We start from the raw sequence: 20,419 nt of genomic DNA, 5'->3' as shown, positions 1-20,419 counted from the left end.
CCATGGTTTTAAATTTCGGTTTAGGCTAAAATTTCGGACTTATCTAAAACCAAAATTTCGGGCAAAATTTGGTATTAATGCGTGAAATCCCGATTTTTTGGATGAAATTTCGATCAAGATTCTTTAACGGAATAAAAAATTAATATTTTATTATAAATTTCGACGAAATTCCCTAAATTTCGATTTCAGTACGTTTCGGTGTGGTTCAAAATTTCCGACATTTCGAATGAAATTTCGTAAATTTCAATTTCGGTATGGTGTCGTTCCTTACCGAAATCTGAAATTTCGGATTTCGGTTGAAATTTAAAACCATGATTCCAACAGCCTGGACTCGAATCGTGGGATTTGACAGAATACTTCGTATCAACAGATACTCAGTATCTCTCCCCCATCAATCGATACCAGTTGAAGTAATTGAAATTACCATATTTGTCCAATGAGAAATTCCTCTATTTGGATGCCAGAAAAGTGGGCATTTTTGGGCTTTTGCTGGAATTTAAAATACCTTGCGTCGTTTGGTTGTTGTTTTATTGCTTTAGCGCATTTTGACCACCTGGGTGGTGCTGGTCGGCTGACGTGTCTATCCAAAGAGAGCCGAATTGCAAACCCTCAATTCGACGAAATTTGGGTGGAATCTTGGTGGAATGGAATTTAATAATGACGCTTCTGCACCTCAGAATTTAATATGATTTTTTTTGGGCGATGATATTTTCACTCTCCCTGCAGTATGCGTTCGCTCCCCTTATTGACGCTTTTTGACATCAAATCAAGTTAAAAGGGGAGCGAATTCGTACTGTAGGGGGAGTGAAAATAGCCCTTTTTCTTCGTCATTTTCAACTAATATTGACGCCTTTTGACATCAAATCAAGTTAAAAGGGGAGCGAATTCGTACTGTAGGGGGGAGTGAAAATATCATTGCCCTTTTTCTTCGTCATTTTCAACTAAAAGTCCAACACCAGTACAAGCAAACAAACAACATAAATAAATATGCCAACTTATCTTCTCTTTGACTTCCATTCCACCAAAAGCCTCTTTGACTTCTTCACTAAAAGTCCAACACCAGTACAAGCAAACAAACAACATAAATAAATATGCCAACTTATCTTCTCTTTGACTTCCATTCCACCAAAAGCCTCTTTGACTTCTTCAAAACTTCCGCTCCAACGGGCTACCAACATCCAAACAGAGCCAAAGCAAAAAACTAAAGAAATAAGGATTCAAAACGAAAAACGAAAAACGAAAGAAATAAGGATCCCTCCGCCGGGAAGGCTAATGATCATTCAACTGCCCAACGGAACGAATGATTTGAATGATACAACCATGTGGGCCCTGCTGCACTTTTTAAAAAAGGGGACTTAATGCCATTTCGCAGCTCACATTTTCAGGAGATAATAGCCACCTGGTAAGAAGATTGTGTCTTATTTAATTTATCCTTGGTTCTCACCTGAAAAGGTGAGGCCCAAAATGGCTTTCTACTAAATTGCCTACAAAGCCCCTTACAAAAATATGTGCAGACACCATATGATATCTTGCCAAAACTTGTATTAAATATAATGACAAAAATACCCCTACTGAAGGGATAAATTTTCAATTAATATCTATTGATCTCCAGTGACAGGAAGCAACAAACGCAGCAGGCTGGAAAATCTTGTGATTTTTCACTTTCATCTTTTTCATTGAAATGGAATAAATCATGTTGATGCATGTGCTCATGATATTTTCTTGGCAAGGTAAAGATAAATGAGGGGAAGCATCCATAAAAACAGAGAGATTACAAAAGTTTTACTAATAAAGGAGAAACGTATCTAAAATTCAGAATACATTCACAGTTAGACAGAGAAAAAGCACCCTCCTATGGATACATTCAGGTGACTTACAGAGTTGGGTTTTCCTTTTTTATTATGGGAAATGACAAGAATCCCCAGTTTCGAGATACCCAAAAGTTACAATAACTGTAAAACTGATTGAACACCCACATTATCCATTGAGAAGACGACTAATTTTACAGATATATTTACAGAGCATATAATCAGTTTACAAATACAATAATACATCTGAACTGACTCTGCCCCCGTGTTAACATATCAGTGACAGAATGGCGTGATTTAGAGGGGGGAAAAAATCCGGTTACTGAACAATCAATGGGCACCGTCAAGCATCCGCTAACTAGAATTACAGGGTAAATTTGTGCTGATGGTAACCCTTGTGGATCATAACTCCGATTTCATGAGCTTTACTCTGGGCTTAATGTTGATGTTTTCAAAGGGGTTCTCCTGTTCAACATGGATGTAATCCTTTGTTTTAAGAACCTGCATAAAATCATTTAATCATTATAGTAAAAAAAAAAAAATGTAACTAAATTTCCATTGCGTGCAGAAAGAAACAAGGTATGCCATTCTGACATTCGACAAAGTTCAAAAGTGGGAACCAAAACTGGCCAAATTTTTTTTGACACTACACAGAACAATCCTGTTCCGGTAGAAGTCCATGATTTCATGTTTTGATCCATGACCTATGGATTTGCATCCTGATTTCTAAGCATTAAAAATTTCATAGCACAACAAATATAGATAAGTTGTGTGTGTGTGTGTGTGAGAGAGAGAGAGAGAGAGAGAGAGAGAGAGGATTTGTATAGACCTTGTATTTGATCGCAGTGTCAACAAGTATGTAAAAGTTCTATGAATTATGAAGTGTTCTATGAATTTAAAAGCATTAAAAACGTAAACACATTTAATAAAAGCTATTAATGCAACTATAATAATTTATTCACTAAACTAACAAAAGATCGACCCATAATTTAAGATAAGATATGAAAGTTCCAAACTTCCAATCATCAGTGCATCAAGTTATCATCTTATTAAAGCATAAAAGATAAAACTACGTCTTAAAGGGTGTTTGTTTTTAACTTGTTATCCCAAAGCTACCCTTGGCCGTTTTCTAAGGGAACAAATTTGTTAGGTTTTAAATAGCTGTCAGAACATTTTTTACCTTGTAGGAAAGATATAGAAGCGAGCCTCTACGGGGATTGGCAACTGAATAGAACTTGTTCTTGATTTTGAAGTCAATAGGCCTTTTTTCACTCATTAAGATTTATAGTACTTGTTAAGAACCACATACATTTCAGTAGATTCGAGGTAAGAATGACATACCAATGTCTCAAAAAACATCCTTGATGCTTCCTTGCGGCTTTTACCAGCTAAAAGGCGGTCAACCGAAATAACTTTCCTTCCATGTCCAGCTTCATTGTCAAACAAGGAATGTAGGTACTTTGCAACAGCCCTATAAAAAGAATTTAAAGCTTCTTGTCAAACAATATTTTCAGGTAACTTGCAATACTCCTTAAAAATAACGGTAGGAAAAATCTAATGGAACTTTAAAATATTTAATGGAACCTTTATGAATAGATCTGATTAACCACAAAACTCAGTAGTAAAACCCAAAGAAAGATGTCCAAAAAGGCATAGAAAATATTAAGGATCCACTAACAAAACATAAAGGATCGCATTAAGAGCCCACCTTGTGCGAGAAGACCATCCACTATTTTCAAAAAACCGGTCCTCTTTGGCACTTGATATATTGTTATCCTCCTCTTCCAAGGGTTCTGCCTCATCATCTACATTCAAGAAATCTGAAAAAGAAGCAAGATCAGATCAAGTAACAAAATTAAGTGTTGAAATGAATGTAGGTCTTTTATGTTAAGGACTGTTATAACCGAGGTTTTAAATTTCGACCGAAATCCGAAATTTCGGGTTTCGGTGGAGACCGAAACCGAAATTGGGTAAAGTCGAAACGTTAAAAATTTCGATCAAAATTTCGTTTCCCCCAAAATTTAAGGAATATCTCCAAAAAATCAGTTTTTTATTTATTATTTAATATTATCCCGAAATTTCAGCTGAAATTACCGAAATTTGGCCGAAATTTCACAGAAATTTGATAACGACTAAAATATTGCCTAATTTAGTTTCGATCAACTTCGCCCTAATTTCAGAAATTTCGGCTCAAATTCCGGTTTCGGTGAGGACTGAAACGCATTCCGAAACCGAAATTTAAAACCTTGGTTATAACACCCATGTGCATGTACGAGCTTATGCACATGCATTTCATTACTTGATATGGTTCAACTGTGCACATTATAGGAGGACCTCATTTTCCAATAAGAACTGGTTTTTTTTAATGGGAGCAAAAATTTATTAGAAAATCTATGGGAAAACCCGAGACCGAGATGGTCATTACACAGAGAGTAGAAAAACAAACATCAAAACAAAAGCTGGAAAACAGTAAAAGCCCTAAGGCCGAAAGGAGGAAGTCATGGAGAGCTGTTGTTAGATGTAACACTAAAGTAACCAAAAGCATGGTACAAGAAAATTTTAGTGATAACGGAATAAGATTAAAAGGCAGTGGATTTTTTTTTTAAAGGTAAAACGGCAGTGGATTTAGATGGCCTCCTAATCCTAACCCAGCAACATTAAAAAGAAAAGTGCACATAGAAAGAAAGTAAAAGAATCTCGATCCTAAGGGATGATAGGAGGGATAAGACTACCAGAGTCACCAGGAATAGTGGAAATGCAAAATATTTTGGAATCCCACAAGTAAATTGCCTATAGTTCTGTAGTGAACCAGATAGAAAGAAAGTAACAAACAAAATGAGCATTTAGAAATGCTAGAGTAGAGATCATAACATCAAGACAAATGAAGCTATCACAACATGCTAGAGATACCATAAGTTTGAATAAGAAATGAAGCTTCCAATCCAATAAAAAATTAATGAATTAGTAACATGAATAATTTTTACAATCAACAAAAAAAATGTAATCAGATAAAGACGTGGCATTTGGCAATCATGGAACGGACAATAACGGACCTGTGTCATTATCTTCCAAAATGTTGCTGAAATCCTGTACCACAAGATCAAAGAACAAAATGATCAGTAATGAAAAACTACTTTTACCCATGGAGTTGAGTAAATGAGATGCTTCACAAGTGACAGATCGAACCAAGAAGAGAAAGAAAGACATGTTGCATAGGCATGCATTACATAATCAACATCATCTATATATGGGTGAATGTCCAAAAGGAAAATTTGTATCTCTAAGAAGAAAACCTACTCTTCCAGACAGTGATGGTTAAACCTTCACTGAGAATGAAACATAAAGGCACAGAAAACTACATACAAATAATAATTGCAAGAGAAAGTTCAAAAATATTAAAAAGAGACAATTCGATAATTATCCAAAAGTAAATCAAGTGGACAACGTACACAAGCAGCAACGTCGACCACGTGCATTTCCACATCCATAGCACTTTCCAGTTCAACTTCTCGATTGCCTGTTGGATTTTCTTCCTCTCCAAGTGGGGGAACGTTTTCTATGTGTGTATTGAATTGCAATGGACATGTCGAAGCCAATTGAGGGCCGTCCGTATCAAATAGGTAGGAAGAGGGACCTCCCCCATCATTTGTCACTTTGTCCGCCACAACCACCTCCTCAACAACAGCATTTGAGGTACCTTTGCTGACACCCTCCATGACCTGGTCATTGGTGACTATAACCGCAGTTGTTGGCTCATTGCTTTCAACAGTCATATCAGGAATAGAAGGATTTGCACTTTCTGTGGAAGCAAAGGAATCAATGGCTTCACAGTTCTTGTCATTAGCAGTCTCTTCTAGATCATCACATTTCTGAGGAAAGCTAAGAGGACCCACATCAACTGAAATGTCACCTTCAGTTTCCAGCGCGATGGATGTATCCGTTGGAATAAATGCACCTTCATCTAGAACCATAGTTACATTATCATTCACCACAACCATACCTACCGCACTATCATTGGTTTTGTCTGCAATAGAAGCATCTTTTTCAACAAATGTGTTTTCACTTAAATGCATTGTTCCATTAATAGTTTCTAGAAGGTCGTCGGCAGGCTGAATAACCGACTTTCGATCAGGAGACAAACATGATCCATCACTTTTCGGGGGGGCTGTTTCTACTATTCCTTTAGTTTTATCCATGGAAGATGGCTCAATGCTAAAATCTATGTTGCAAGCATCCCCATAATGAGAAGCCGGTGTGGACATCTCAGCCCCAATAATTGCGGCTTGATTTGCTACATCAGAATCCACTAATTCCATGGCAGTAGTGTCAGTTAGTGCCTCTATTTGCTCGGGAGCATCACATCCAAGGGAACTACTAGGATTTTCACATGGGTGTCTCTCAATCTGCACAACCGTCTCAGTAAGTTCATGTGCTTCAATATCGTTTTTTTTAGGCATGAGTGTGGTAGGATCACGCGTCCCATCTATACCAGTTTCCTTGACAAGCTCTGTGCTTCTAGACAGTGCAAGATCCTCTGATATTTCACTAAGAGAATGATTCGCATCAATACGGGAAACCTTGGTCGCACTCGCACAATATGTCTCATTCTGTAAATCAGTCAGCTCTGACGAGATACCTGAAGAAATAAACAGAAAACTACTCATTTTCCCTGTCCAAACCATTCTAGAAACATAGATAAGAATGCAACAAACAAAATTTAAAAAGAAAAAGGAAACAAAAGAGCAAATCAAAATCAGGAAACATTGAAGCAAATAACAGAACCTTTTACGTTATATGCATAACATTAGTATACAGTGAGTGACTATAAAAAAATGAATATGTCGAGTCCACAGCTCCAGTATCCGACGGTTATTTGACCACACCCAAAATTGCACAATTGTACCCGTTCCTACTGGTGTATGTGATAGGGCCCATAGCACTACAGTCATGAATTGATAAAATGCAGTGATTATAACAAATGAACATGCCAAGTTGACTGCTCCAGAATCCAGCAGTTATTTGGACCACACCCAAAATTGCAAAATTGTGCCCCTTCCTACTGGTGTATGTGATGGGACCATAGCAATACAGGGCTTCCATTATCATTTCACAGGTTTCCAGATGCAACCACCAACAGGGGTATGCCTATTGTTTGCAAGAAGCACACAAGTACAAACATTTTTCCACCCCCAAAAAAAAAGATGGAAGAAAGGAGAAACTCAATAAAGGAAGTTTCCTACACGAGTACTGGGAAAATAGAAAAATAAATATGCTGATTAAGACCATTATAAGTTATTAAAAGAAGATAGATAATAGTCTGGAATATATACCTTCTACAGGAGGTACGAGCTGAAGAAATTTCAGATGTGACGGTTCTTGAGTACCAACACACATGCTCTATTTTTATGGGTGTGCACAACTAAAATTACCAAATCAATGACTCACGGCTATTTATGAAATGTTAAAGAATGAGTGGTTAAGATGAATCCATTATTAACAGTAGAATTGTTGGATAAAGGACACACAAGTTGCACTGAGGAAGATCGTAGGAGGTAACCATTTACACAATGAACTCACCAGTAAATAAGGGTTCATTAAAAATTTCATCTTCCAATAAATATTTTTGAATCATCCAGATTTCATGGCAAGTACAAGGAGCCTTCCTTCTTATGCGCCGTATATCTTCTGTACTTGTCAACTGTTGGCGAATTGCACTGAGAAAGATAAAAAGACAAATTAAGTTGAATCAAACGATGGCATTTTCAATACTGAACATGCTACAACATGCTACAACCTACTTCATTTTCTTCCAGGATATTCCAATAAGTTCTGAAATAATAACAATCACCAAAAATATAATCTGCACAACTGTATTAACCGAAAAAGGAAACAAAAGAACCAACATGGAAAGGAAACCTACTCGCCATGCAAGACCATGGTATCATCCAGAAGAACCTTCCTCTTAGGCGTATTAACCCTGGGTGTCATCCGGAGGCGTTTTGAGGAAGCGGCTTTAGGTGGAGGAGGAGTAGGCCTCATTTTCAAGAAAGGCATTCTTCGCCCAACTAGAGGTACAAGATAACAAGTTCAAGTTACAAACATATAGAAACAGAAGCACATTATTGCTTAATAAAGATCCTATAATTGCAGGTGAAAAGAACGGAAAAAATTATGTGCATGATTGACATTTTTCAGCTTATGAACTAGATGGCATGCAAGCAAGCAACAATGTAAGCCAAGAATTAGTAAAATAGCAAATACCTAGGATGGATGCCAAGACATCATCATCATCGGGTATATAATCCATACTTCTTTTAGATCCACGCACAACAGAAAGCTTAGCTGAATCACCATTTTCAAGAACTGGTGTACTCTCCATTAAATGACGTTTTTTGCCAGAAAGACTTTTGAACCTGTTAGCACTTCCCTCACCTTCTTTGTTGGCAGTAGACGGCACTAGCAAATCATCCACTAAATCAGGAACCTCTGCTGGGGCTAAAACCACAGTTTCAGGCGCTGGAAACTCAGAACTTGTCGAACCATTTAACATCACTAACTGGGTATCTTTTGTACTTGGTGAAAAGAGCCCTTCTGGATTATTAAGATGTGCCTTAATTTCACTTTCAGATGATGCAGGTTCCAGAATTTGTGGTGTCTTTGAGTTTGTGTCCATAACATGAGTTGCGTGGTCTTCACCTGGAAGATGATAAGAAATTGGAACAGAATATGGCAATGTTAGACCATTAATATTACCTGCCCTGTCAGAACTATGTCGCAAATATCTCCGATATTTTCAAAATATAGCATTTTTATCGCGACATTGTGATAAAACGAAAAAATCCCAAAATAATCCCAAGATTTTAAAAATATAGTGATATTTTCATTTATATCATAAAATAACGCGATAATATCTTGATATTATCCCGATTTTTTTTCTTAAATTTTTATATATGTATATATTTTTTATCTTATATTTTTCTTAAATTATATATATTTATATATTTTTTAAATAATTTTTTTTTTGTTTTTCCCGAGTATAAACCTGAAAGAAAAATATTTCCTGAGATTTTCCCTTGCCTAGAAATTCCCGAGAACGATATCTGTGACATAGGTCAAAAAGAGAATATTAAAAGCATCTCAAACAAACCTTGCACCTCAGCTGAAGCACCACCAGCATGCAGTGTCTCCCTTCCCAGTGTCTCTGATGTACCTAACCCAACATCCCTGGATGACAAGTCAGGGGCACTTTCGACTAGATGCCCATTTTCTAGCGTGGAATTGCATGCCCGAAGCACATGGCTGTGACATGTATTTTCACCAACAGGATTCAGAATATTGAAATGGTGTGGCACAGAACAAGTATTAGGGTCAACAGTTCCAAGCTCTGCTGTACCTGCCAATCCTAACCGTTGATCAGCACCAGATGGTAATGGATGGCACGTAGGGCAAGAACTCTCCAGAGCTTCTAGAGGGTCCACATTCTTGCAAGCTAGTGGCTCAGAATTATCCTTACAAGGAACAATCTCAACCTCCGATATACCATCTGATACTAACTCTCCAGTAGTAAGTGTTTTCACATCAAAAGGACGATTTTGCACCTTGTTATATAGAATCCCATTCTCCTGTCCACATTCACTACAAAGCTCATCTAACGTAGCTGTGGGTGAAGAATTAGACTGGGCAATGTCTGACAATAAGGGATCCATCAATACAGCAGAGGGACTATCCCCTTGTTTTATCGTTGCATTCTGCAGAGAAACAAGGGGGGACGCATTTTCTACACCTGGCTCAGATTGGGCAATGTCTGACAATACGGGAGGCATCGTTACTGTAGAGGGACTATCCCCTTGTTGAGTTATTGTTGTATTCTGCAGAGAATCTAGAAGGGACTCATTTTCTACATCTGGCATTGAGTGAGCTTCTATTTTGTCACTCAGAGACACACAGCCCCCTTCATGATGTGAATCTCCAACATGAAAATCAGGCTCAATAAGTTGATTTCCCAAATTCTCTTTGGGCATCAATTTTGTTGAATTGGGATCTTCAAATTCCAAGTGTGAATTGTAAAGGGCATTTGGCAAGAACCCTTCTACATCATTAGGAAGTGAAGTCTTCCTTGAAAAACTCAAAGCAGGACCTTCCTGCACATTAGCTGGAATTGCTTCTTCCATTAACACAGGAGTAGATGGAGCCTGAGCAGACTCAATCAAATCTGTAGGCAGAGATCTAGTGGCAGGAAAAACAGCATCCATGACGTTCAGTTCGGCAGATGATCCTTCAATAGGTACATGGGGAAGAACTTCATTTAGATCTGGAGGTTGAATGGGTCCACCATGTAGACAGTCAGAGTCATCTACTCTGTTTGGATCTTTAGTATTTGAGTCGATAAAAGTTGGGTCTGGCATGTCTTTTGAACTTTCAGCACCATCAATATCCATGTCTTTAAAAGTTGTAACCGATTGACCGGGTGTCTGAAGATCCACACTGGGAATGAAAAGTGCATAAATGTGAACAAGGCAAATCACGTAACCTTAAGGTTATTAAGGCAAATTCAATTGTAGACAAAGTGGAATAACCGACACATTCTAGAACTACCACAAGAATTTTAAGAACAATACCTCAAAGAGAAACCGTGGCTGAAGGTTATATAAGCGGTTCTACGTGGCCATGAGGAAATTTAGGCAATTACAATCCTTCAATATTTGAAAACCAGACTGGACCAACCAAGTTCAAAGAGTGTACTCTTTTAATCTTCCATTTTCCAAAAACGTAATCACAGATAGCATTTTCTGGTGGCCTTTTGCTTTTGTTTTGCTTTAAGCATCAGCTAGCTACCCAATTAGTCAAACAATGAAGAAATAAAAATAAAATAACAAAATGCAAAAGGAAAAAGAACCCTATTCAAACACGCTTCTTTACATTCTTTTCTTTTGCATATGCGGGCGAAGAGGTCATTTTCAATCAAATTTCTGGGTTTCTGTTTTAATTTTAGACAGATGTTATCAGTATCTGTTCTCCTTTTCTTGCTGGAAACACACCTACAGTTTTCCAACCAGTCAAACACTAAAAGACACAAAGATACAAAAAGAAAAGGATAAGAGAAATCTAGTCATTCTAAAAGTACTACTTTAGTTTTTGTATTCTTTTTCCTAAACTTCCGGAAGGGTCACTATAGAAGCTAGAAGTAGCCTATCGTAGTCATAGAGTAGTCGGCCTAATCAAAGTCTCACAATAAGTTGTTGATATTTATTGAGTTGGAGGGACTTTCGCTGACTGAATCCATACATATTGAATGTGGTTATTCTATTCTAAGTACTACTTTAGTTTTTGTCTTCTGTTTTTTGAATTTCCTATATTTAGTCAATATCATTCCCTAAAGGTAATGGTAATAACCATTGATGCTGAGTCATTTGTTCAACAAATAATGAACTTCATTAAAGACAAATATCCCAGATATTTAATCTTCTTGGTTTGTAATAATCAATCTCAAAGCTTTTCCTTAGACAGTAGTTCAACATCTTCATAAAAATCTACTATTATTTTCGTTCATTTCTTTCTTCATAAAATATTTCTTTTAGGTATCATTCAAAAAAAAAAAAATTCTTTTAGGTGAACAGGTTCCAGTCAAACCAGTGTGATGTCCACCACCTTGACATTCCAGCTTTTAAATCATTGGAAACTACCATTGCAAAATAAGATTCATTAAGCAAACCACCTATGTAAGCAATTTTTTTATGAAGTGTTTTGTAAAATGAAAACAATAGCTTGCCTAGGTTTTTTTTTTTTTTTTTTTTTTTTTTTTTTTTTTTTTTTAAATTGACTAATTGTATTTAGATTTCAAGTATATATATACAACGAGACGGGACTAGGAGTCCCAGAAACTACAACATAAGATGGCTTGGGAAGTGACACCCGGTTCTCAAAAAATTCCTCTATTCCATACCGATCCCCATTCCAACCACACCTTCTTCATTATCTACCTCTTATGCCATTCGTAAAGAGACCACCAAAAAGCTTCTACGTTCTAAAATATCCGAAAAGTTAGCAAGGCCACCCTTCTTCCACAAAAAGTTACAGGGAACACCTATAAGGAGTTTCTCCCCTAGGAAGAGCACTTCTCCAACTCCCCCAGGTGTTGGATTAAATAGTCCGGCATGTCTGTGAGGGGGTCCTCCGGATTCATTTCCATAAAGCCAGGACTCTTTTTACTGACAATCCTTTCTTCCACCAGCCGGATACCCACCGTCTTGTTAGCTTCCCACCATCACTTCCTCAAAATCCTTTCATCGTTCAGGATTAAATTGAAGAAAGGGTGTTTATGCAGAGGCGAGTGGGTGTCATTAGACATAGCCAACCCACATAGACTATGGAATGTCCAAGGACAGTCTTGGGCCTCCTTCTTAAATAATTTTCACTGCTTCCTAAGGAGGTCTCTCATAACCTCTTTATATTCGGGTCATTTATAGAAGCCCTTTCTTCATCATATATCATCGATTTCATCCTGTAGAGGATCTTTTCCAAGACCCACTAAAAAATATAAACGATCCAAAGTGACACAAGAGATCTGAAGTGACCAGGCATTAAGGAAGATAAAAACAAATGCAAAATCTTATTAGTTCTCTCAAAGTTGCCTACAGTCGTAGTAAAATAGATTTCATAAATCCCTGAATCCGCTTTTGGGATTTTCAGGATTTGCATGACCAAGAATCGTGAGCATGCGGTCTCAAACAAGCCGGGGCATTCTACTCGAGTCCCACCCAGTAGGCAGACAATCTCCAACAAATATTCAAAGGTGATAGTGAAATCTCATAAATAAACTCCCCTTACCCTCCAAAGTCCAAACCTTAAGGAGAAAACTATTGCACATGAAACAAGGGAACTTACTTCTCTTCTTCATAGCCCAATGTATCTGATGCATGCACAGCTGAGGGAACCTTGTCCAGGAACAAACCCTGTTTGTGGCCAAGCAAAGAAAAATAACCATAGTAAAAATATTGGAACCGGATAAAATTAAGATGTATGAAAGGAGCAGATATAAATATCAAAGTTCAAAGGTATCAGGAATTCTCAGAACTATTTCATTTCATCAAACTTCTGTTTACTGAAGTTTATCTAATAAAACTCAAAATCGTAAAATTTACGGGGAAAATTGTAATTTTCATGTGAGAAAACCCAGTGAAAACACTACTATATGGAGCAGATTATAAACAGCATAGACAGAGAACTCTTTATCCAAAGGTACAAACGTCAGTCATACATTGAGACACTTTACTCCCTCTTCCACACATAAACATGAAAGACGACCTACATTTGTATGGTTCAACTACACAAGATAATAACAAACCATTCTTTATTTTCTGGAAGGCTAGACAATGACATGTCGATATCGTAGTTAACATATTTTGAAGAATGAGCAGAAACCCAAAGGAATCAAAATTCAGGAAAAACAAACTTCTAAAGCCGCTTTGTTAATAATTAAGACCAGTAGTACAAACGTACCTCATCAAGTTCTAAGCCAATCTGAGAAGCATCTCCATCACCAAACCTTTCTGAATAAACAAATAGCAATGCATAAATTTAACTTAAGCTACAGTGTGAACAACAATCTCTGGTCAAGTCATGTGCTATTCTAGCTAAACTAAACACTGACCATCCAATCCAAACTGTGATGTAGAGTAAGCCAAGCCATCCATAGTATCCTGAAGCGTAATCTGCTCTCTTGTACTGATATGGTGATCAACGAAATTACTGCACAATTTGAAACCAAAGTTAAATAAGGACAAAAAATGCAATGAACTACAACACCTCACACTGATATCCCAGAAAAAACACTAACCCATTAAAGAAGGCATTATCCGGTAGCTCGAAATCATCAAGATCAAAAGTCTCTGGAAGAGTAATGGAATGGTACGGTGCAGTAGACTCTTCCGGTGGGAGATCGACGGCAGTCGAGCGAAAGGCTTGCTTTATCTTAAGCAAAGCCTCACTACAATCATGGAAAAGATAATTCACCTTTCGGGAATATATCCTCACCACACCAAGCAAAAGATGGCTAGATAACCGAAGGGCAATTGGTGCTTCAGGGAAAAGAATCGAGTCTGTAACATAAGAAAGTTCAAAATCTCAGATGTAGAGCATTTGATCATCCAAAACAATATAAGTATTATAGCATTTGATGAAAGTTTACAAATTATTGCTCCGAGAAATAGAGAATTTGATCATCCAAAACAATTATTACTATAGCATTTAATGAAAATTTACAAATTATTGCTGAGACCCCGCAATGGTGGGAGTCTCATGCACTGGGCCACCCTTTTTTTCTTTTTTCTTTTTTTGCTGAGATAGCAATGATTTTCTGATAATAATAGAAAATATAACAGATTGATGCTTGAAATGAAAATTGTGAGGATCACATCATATCAGTCAATTGCTTCCTTTCTCCTCAAAAAATAAATGTCGCTTCCTCAGTCAATCAAGCATGAAATAATGGTGTTCTCAGTTAATAATTCACATAATATTGCTTATTCAGTTGATCAATCATGTAATTCATGCACTAAACTCCAAGGCTCCCTTTTTCAAAGTTAAGAGATGTGGAACTGAAAAACCTCCAGTAAGTGAGAAATCTGAAAGTGTTACATTGTTATGAGGCAGTTATTGAGCAACATGCTAATTTTCACAAGTCATTTGGTCATCGTTAGAATGGATCGAGGGACGGCAAACCAATTAGCGCAATTGTTGAGATGTAGGGTTGTTGCTATTCCTAATGCATACTTGGGCTTCCGTTATGTGTAGAGCCCTTCAAAGAGTTTTTGGGACCCAATGGTAGAAAGGGTAGGGAGAAAGTTGTCTCTGTGGAAAGGAATCTTTTATCTTTTGAAGGGAGAATCACTTTGAACACGGCGGTACTTGCGATTATGCCTTTGCATTACAGGTCTTTATTTCGATGCCTGATTAATGTGATTGAGAGATTGGAGCAATTGCAGAATAACTTTTTGTGGAATGATAAATAAGATGATAGGAAGTACGATCTAGTTAGTTGAGAACACCTTTGCAAGTTGAAGGAAAAAGGTGGGCTTGGTTTCCAAAGCTTGAGAGTGATGAGCTCAGCTTTATCGGGCAAGTGGATTTGGTGAGGAGAAGGGCTCTCTTTGGAGAGAGGTGATATAGAGAAGTATGGGGAGATATGTGGTGGTTGGTATTCTAGTGATTCTTTCATATGCAATAGGCTGAAGGTGTGGAGAGATATTGTGTTTGTGTCGGTGTGGGTGTATGTGTGTGTGTTGGGAGAAGGGTGGGGATGAAGGACTTTCAGGAGCGTGGGGTGCTTGTGGGAAGCTTTATGGATATGAGAAATTCCTCAAACAAAAAAAGAGGCAAAGTCCGGTATTTGACAAAGATCTTTCTATCAATAGATAGGAATGAGTGTTCGATATATCGGGAGTTGATAAAGGATACATTTAGGCTGATGCGTGCGTGCGTGCGTGTTGGGAGAAGGGTGGGGGCGAAGGACTTTCAAGAAGGTTGCCTCTGTCGATCGTGGTGATCAGATCAGCCTCTGGTATGATATCCAGTGCAGTGACAAGCAGTTGAAGTCAGAGTTTCCTTCCATTTTCAGAGTAGCATCTAATAAGGATGTGAATGTAGGGAAGGTAATTAGACAGGTGGATGGAAAGATTGGGTGGGACATTGCTTTTCGTCGGCGGTTCTCTGACAAAGAAGTGCATACAGTTGTTGTGTGTTGAAGAGATTGGAAGCAGTGTATGTTAAACAGAGCATTCCTAATCGTAAGATTTGAAAGAGTTGTTCTGATGGGCTCTTTTTGGTTAAATCTTTTTTCTGGAAATTAGTTGGTAGTGTTGACCCCTATGTTCCGGCTAGGAGGGTGTGGAACAAATTGGCTCCTCCTAGAGGAGTAGTTTTTTGTTAGACAGCTAGCTTGGAAAAGATCCTCACTATTGATCATATGTAGCATCATTATAGGTTTCTCAGTAACTGTTGTTGCACGTGTTGAGATGACGACGAGACAATGGGCCATTTATTTATCCAGTGTAGCTTTGTTAGGGAGATTTGGAGCTGCGCCCAAGATCATTTTTGAAGTTAATTGGGCTTTCCTCAATCATATTGAGGAGCTGGTTGAGAGTATGTGCTTGGATTCCAAAGGCGTAGGATGCTTTGGAGAATTATTCTTGTGGCCTCTGTGTGGCTTGTGTGGAAGGAGAGGAACGATCGAGTCTTTGAAGGGAAGTCTAGATCATCCTATGATATCCGCTAGATATATTCGAAGTTAGGTTATGCGGTGAGCAATTGGTACAAAGGAGTTTAAAGGGGTGTTTGAACCTGATTGTGGTTGGCTTGTGGTATCTATAGAGACAATCACACCACTAATAACCGTGTCCTAAGAGGCAACCTTCACCATTAGGTATATTTAAGTTGAATATCAATGGGTCAAGCATTCGGAATCTTGGTCCCGTTGGTATTGGAGACAATCTAAGGAACCATGTGGGCTTACTCTGGCCCTATGAGTGTAGCAGATTCAAATGAGCCAGAAGTAATGGTGCTTAAGATAGGTATTCTTCTTGTAGATCGTGATCATAGTTGTCAAACTCTTACGAGTCATACGAGCCAACTCTCATGTCGAGTCAAGTCGATGGGCTTTCGAGTCGAGTCGCATGGGCGAGTTGCCTCTGTTGAAGACTCTTACGAGTCATCTGGTGACTCTTACGAGTCGTTACGAGTCGAGTCGAAAAAATAAAACTCTTACAAGTCAAGTCGAGTCCTGGTCTTTCTTGTTTTGATGGTTGAAAATTTGGAAGTTGGAGCTTAGAACTTAATTTTTTTTAACGGCAATTACATTAAACGTGAAAAAAAAAGACCGAGGAGGTCTATACAAATAAAGAGACAGAAAAAAGAAAATGAAAGACAAGAACAAGCCCCATTGCAAGGGTCAAGGAGGAAGGAAATCAAATAGCTCAACTCTCTCCTTAGAGACATCATCTCTAGCTAAACTGTCCGCCACACCATTAGCCGCCCACCTAACATGATGGACAGAATTCGATACATCTCTCCCCTGTCTTGGATCTCATCGAAGAAAGAGGCAAATCTCCAAGGGAAGGAATGAGGCAACTAAGCCACCGTATCACATTCAGCAAGTCTTCTTCTACCACTACCTTATTCAAATCATCATTCTCAAGATACCTTATTTCTTGGTAGATAGCATGTATTTCAGCTTCATTAGCGCCACCGACTCTAATAGGACCCGCAAAAGCCCATTTCATAACTCCAAATTCATCCCTCAAGACTCCCCCAAGTCCAACAAGACCGGGATTCCCCATGCTAGCCCCCTTAAAGTTTAGCTTCAAAAAAACCATGTGCGGGAGGCTCTCAGTCTTGGACAATCTTGGGTTCTTGGCCTAAACCACCACAATTTTCCTTCCAAACATACCATAAATCACAGGCGGATACAAATCTAAAGCAAGAAAGGGTTTTCACCCATGATTAAGTTCCAACTAGAACTTAATTATTTTTGTGCATGCAAGTTACACGCATATAGTTATTTATGTTTTTGGCTTAGTGCATTATCTATGTGCTATTGGGTTATATTGTTTACATGCTTCATCTTTTGATGTATAATTATATTTTTTCAACTAAATTTCTGTTCTTGTCAAAAACTCTTCATGTCACGAGTCGAGTAGAGTCACAAGTTACAAAACTAAGAAATCGAGTCACGGGTTGACAACTATGATCGTGATCTTCTTGACTGGGTAATTGTGGAGACGGAATCTTTAAATGTGATATGATGGATGGGGGAGGAGAAAGTTTTTCCATGGAGATTCCTCAATATTTTGGATACAATATAGATCTTGATCATATCAACAAAAATAAATAAATCCTCTAATCATGTTTATAAGTCAGAAAATGAGGTTGCCGATGAGCTTGCTCGGAGTGGCGTACATAGAGAGACACTGGCAGTTCATAATCACTTTTTCATTTGTTTGATTGGATTTTTCACTTTTGTTGGTTATGATTGTTGTCTTGATCATCCTAAACGAGGTTCTTTTGTTTGCTTGTTTTTGCTTCTTCAATAAATTTCCGTTGCCATTAAAAAAAAAGCCAACAAACCACTCAACCACTTAGTGCAATCATTGGGTTTCGCCTCTTAGCACTTTGCAGCAGCTACCAATACTCAACTAAAAAGTGGAGCGGAGGGAAAGCCATCAATAAAGATGCGGGGGGGAGAGGTGATAGTAACAAGGGGGTTAGATCTAATGGTGCACTACTACGAGAATGAACATGCATAGAGAGAAGTGTCGGGGCTTTGAATTAGGCACCCTAATGAGGCTAAGGTTTTACTAACTTTGGAGAATTCCCAATGAGACATTCAACTTGGTTGAATATTATATAGCATGGCCTCCAATGCCTCGAGCTCACACTCTCGCCATAACACCCTTGGCCAACATGCCCCTGTCAATAAAATTGTTGATCTCTATACACAACATTGCATGACCTGATTTTAAGCAGTCACAGAGAACAAACTCGGTAACTAACAACAGGGGAAAGAACCAAAGCAAAGGCAACCTGAGTTGAGTCGGCTGAGTCAATGATTGGCTGGGCCTAGTTAAACAGACGTACGGCGTGACATAAAAGCAATACTAATATGCTTGACAAAAATCACAGCAGCGGCCACCTTAACTATTGGAAGATTTGAAGAGCCATCAGAGCCTTTGTGGAAGGATGTGCAAACAATAACTAGAAGTGCAAAATCAGGGATTCGTTGTAGCCAGTTTTATTACGTGCAGCATCTGTCTATTGATATAAATTTGCATTCGGATTTGAAGAGCTATCAGAACCAATTAATTGCAAGACAAAAACTTAGTATAATTTTGATGTACAATTTCATTATAATATTTCCATGTGATGGGTTTCAGACGAGGAAGAAATTCCCACCAAACCCAACAAAAGTTTCAGCACAAAATTTGAAAATGTAACTCTAGTTCTCACATTTCTATCATCAAAGCTTAACAAACAAAACGAACTACAGCATAATTAGACATATATAATTAATGAAATTCATACCATTCAAAAAAAAATTAATGAAATTCTCACACTGGGAAAACAAAGAAAGGAAGAAAGCAAAACAACACAATTTCGAAATGAAAAAAAGAAAAGAAAAGAAAACCCACCTACTGAAAAACCAATATCTGTATCAGCAACCTGATTCTTCCTTAGCTTCCTCTCCAAATGCGCCGCAATCCATATCGTTCCAAGCGGCCCTTTCTTCGCCAATATGAACTGCGAGTAGAACATCCTCTTCCCACTTCGTTTAAACCCTAAAAACCATCCAAAACCCTAAAACCCTTCCTCCTCCCTCACCCAAACTCAAAACCCAGAAACCCTACCCACCAAACCCTAAAAACCCTAGAAAGAATATTACAGAAACCCTAGAAATAGCTTCAACTTCTAAAACTCTACTGAACGAATCAAAACCCTAGAAAATTCAGAAGCCCAAACCCAAGCCGTTGACGAATTTTGGAAGATTCCGACTTGTAGAAACCCTAATCAGATCCAAAACCTTTTAATCGCGAGAAATTTTTTTTTTTTCCAGGATTTAAAGTAGGGTTTGCAAAATCAAGATTGGGAATTTGGGAGATAATGAAGATGGGTTTGTAGGGATTTTGCGTGCGAGAGGGAATCTGCGGTTGAGTTTTTACAGGTGGGTCGTTTTTTGTATGAGTTGCTTGAAAATCGGGGATTTGAAATTTTGGATTTCTAAGCGAGAAATTCACGAGATATCGTTATGTGATATTTTGAATCTCAAAGCGGGAAAGGGTTAAAGGGCGTGAACTTCTTAATTCTGCCCTTATTTTGCTTTCCATTGAGAAAATATTAAAATAAGGGCTCCCTTCGACCCAATTTCTTCCCCATGCCACCACTTTATTACTATCTTTTTACTCTTTTTACGACTACAAGAGGGTGGCCCGAGTAAGAAAAGGCGACAAATATATCATTTCCCTAGTGATAATAATTGAGGAATAATGATAAATGCAAGGGCGCCGTTGCGTAAAGAGCAGGAAAAGGGCCCTTGATTGGATCCACATCATTAAGTGCAACTGAAATTACTTTCTCAACCGATTTGAAAAGGTGAATCCAATCAAGGGCCCTTTTGGGGATTTTTATGCAAGGGCGCCCTTGTATCTATCATTCCGCTGATAAAAAATAATAATAATATGTGGTCACTGTGTTTGGAATCTTGGATTGCACTAAAAATATTGCAAGCGGAAAGAAAAATTTTGTTTCTGTGATTCGCACAAATCCATTTCGCAGCTCCTTGTTTGCATAAGAGAATAGCCACCTCATAGCTGAATTTGTCTTTCTTATTTAATTCATAAGAGGTGACACTTTTCTATGGGAAAAGAGGCTGCAAAATTGCTTTTTCCGAAATTGCCTGGACGATCCCTCGTTATAAATTGGAAATTTGTGTAAATAAAACTTAAATTGTGGTTAAGTTGCTTTTTTCATGTGTGATGAAATAATAGAAAAACAAGAAATTCATAAAAAGTTTTTCTTCGATAAAAATTTCCAAAAAATTCCTACAATCCAAGGAGGGCCTACGA

The 20,419-nt window shown here is 38.0% G+C and overlaps 1 protein-coding gene across 1 annotated transcript; it reads right to left on the bottom strand.

Annotated features, from left to right (window-relative positions):
- Window positions 1–1,759: 1,759 nt before the first annotated feature.
- LOC143862636 (sister chromatid cohesion 1 protein 4-like) lies at window positions 1,760–19,543 on the bottom strand. Its single transcript, XM_077373697.1, has 14 exons — window positions 18,989–19,543; window positions 13,645–13,906; window positions 13,459–13,556; window positions 13,308–13,357; window positions 12,693–12,760; window positions 8,956–10,292; window positions 8,070–8,504; window positions 7,729–7,873; window positions 7,386–7,522; window positions 5,258–6,444; window positions 4,862–4,895; window positions 3,517–3,628; window positions 3,150–3,279; window positions 1,760–2,309 (listed from the first exon to the last, which is right to left on the bottom strand). Exons 1-14 carry the CDS (start codon window positions 19,110–19,112, stop codon window positions 2,211–2,213), a joined length of 4,218 nt encoding a protein of 1,405 aa, XP_077229812.1. The 5' UTR covers window positions 19,113–19,543; the 3' UTR covers window positions 1,760–2,210.
- Window positions 19,544–20,419: the final 876 nt, after the last annotated feature.

Source organism: Tasmannia lanceolata, unplaced genomic scaffold (assembly GCF_043159265.1).
Source record: "Tasmannia lanceolata isolate RefF3 unplaced genomic scaffold, GAP_Taslan_0.1 ptg000037l, whole genome shotgun sequence".
NCBI classification, from domain to species: Eukaryota; Viridiplantae; Streptophyta; class Magnoliopsida; order Canellales; family Winteraceae; genus Tasmannia; species Tasmannia lanceolata.
Note: the sequence above shows the minus strand (reverse complement) of the source record. Positions and strands in the feature narration are given on the sequence as shown.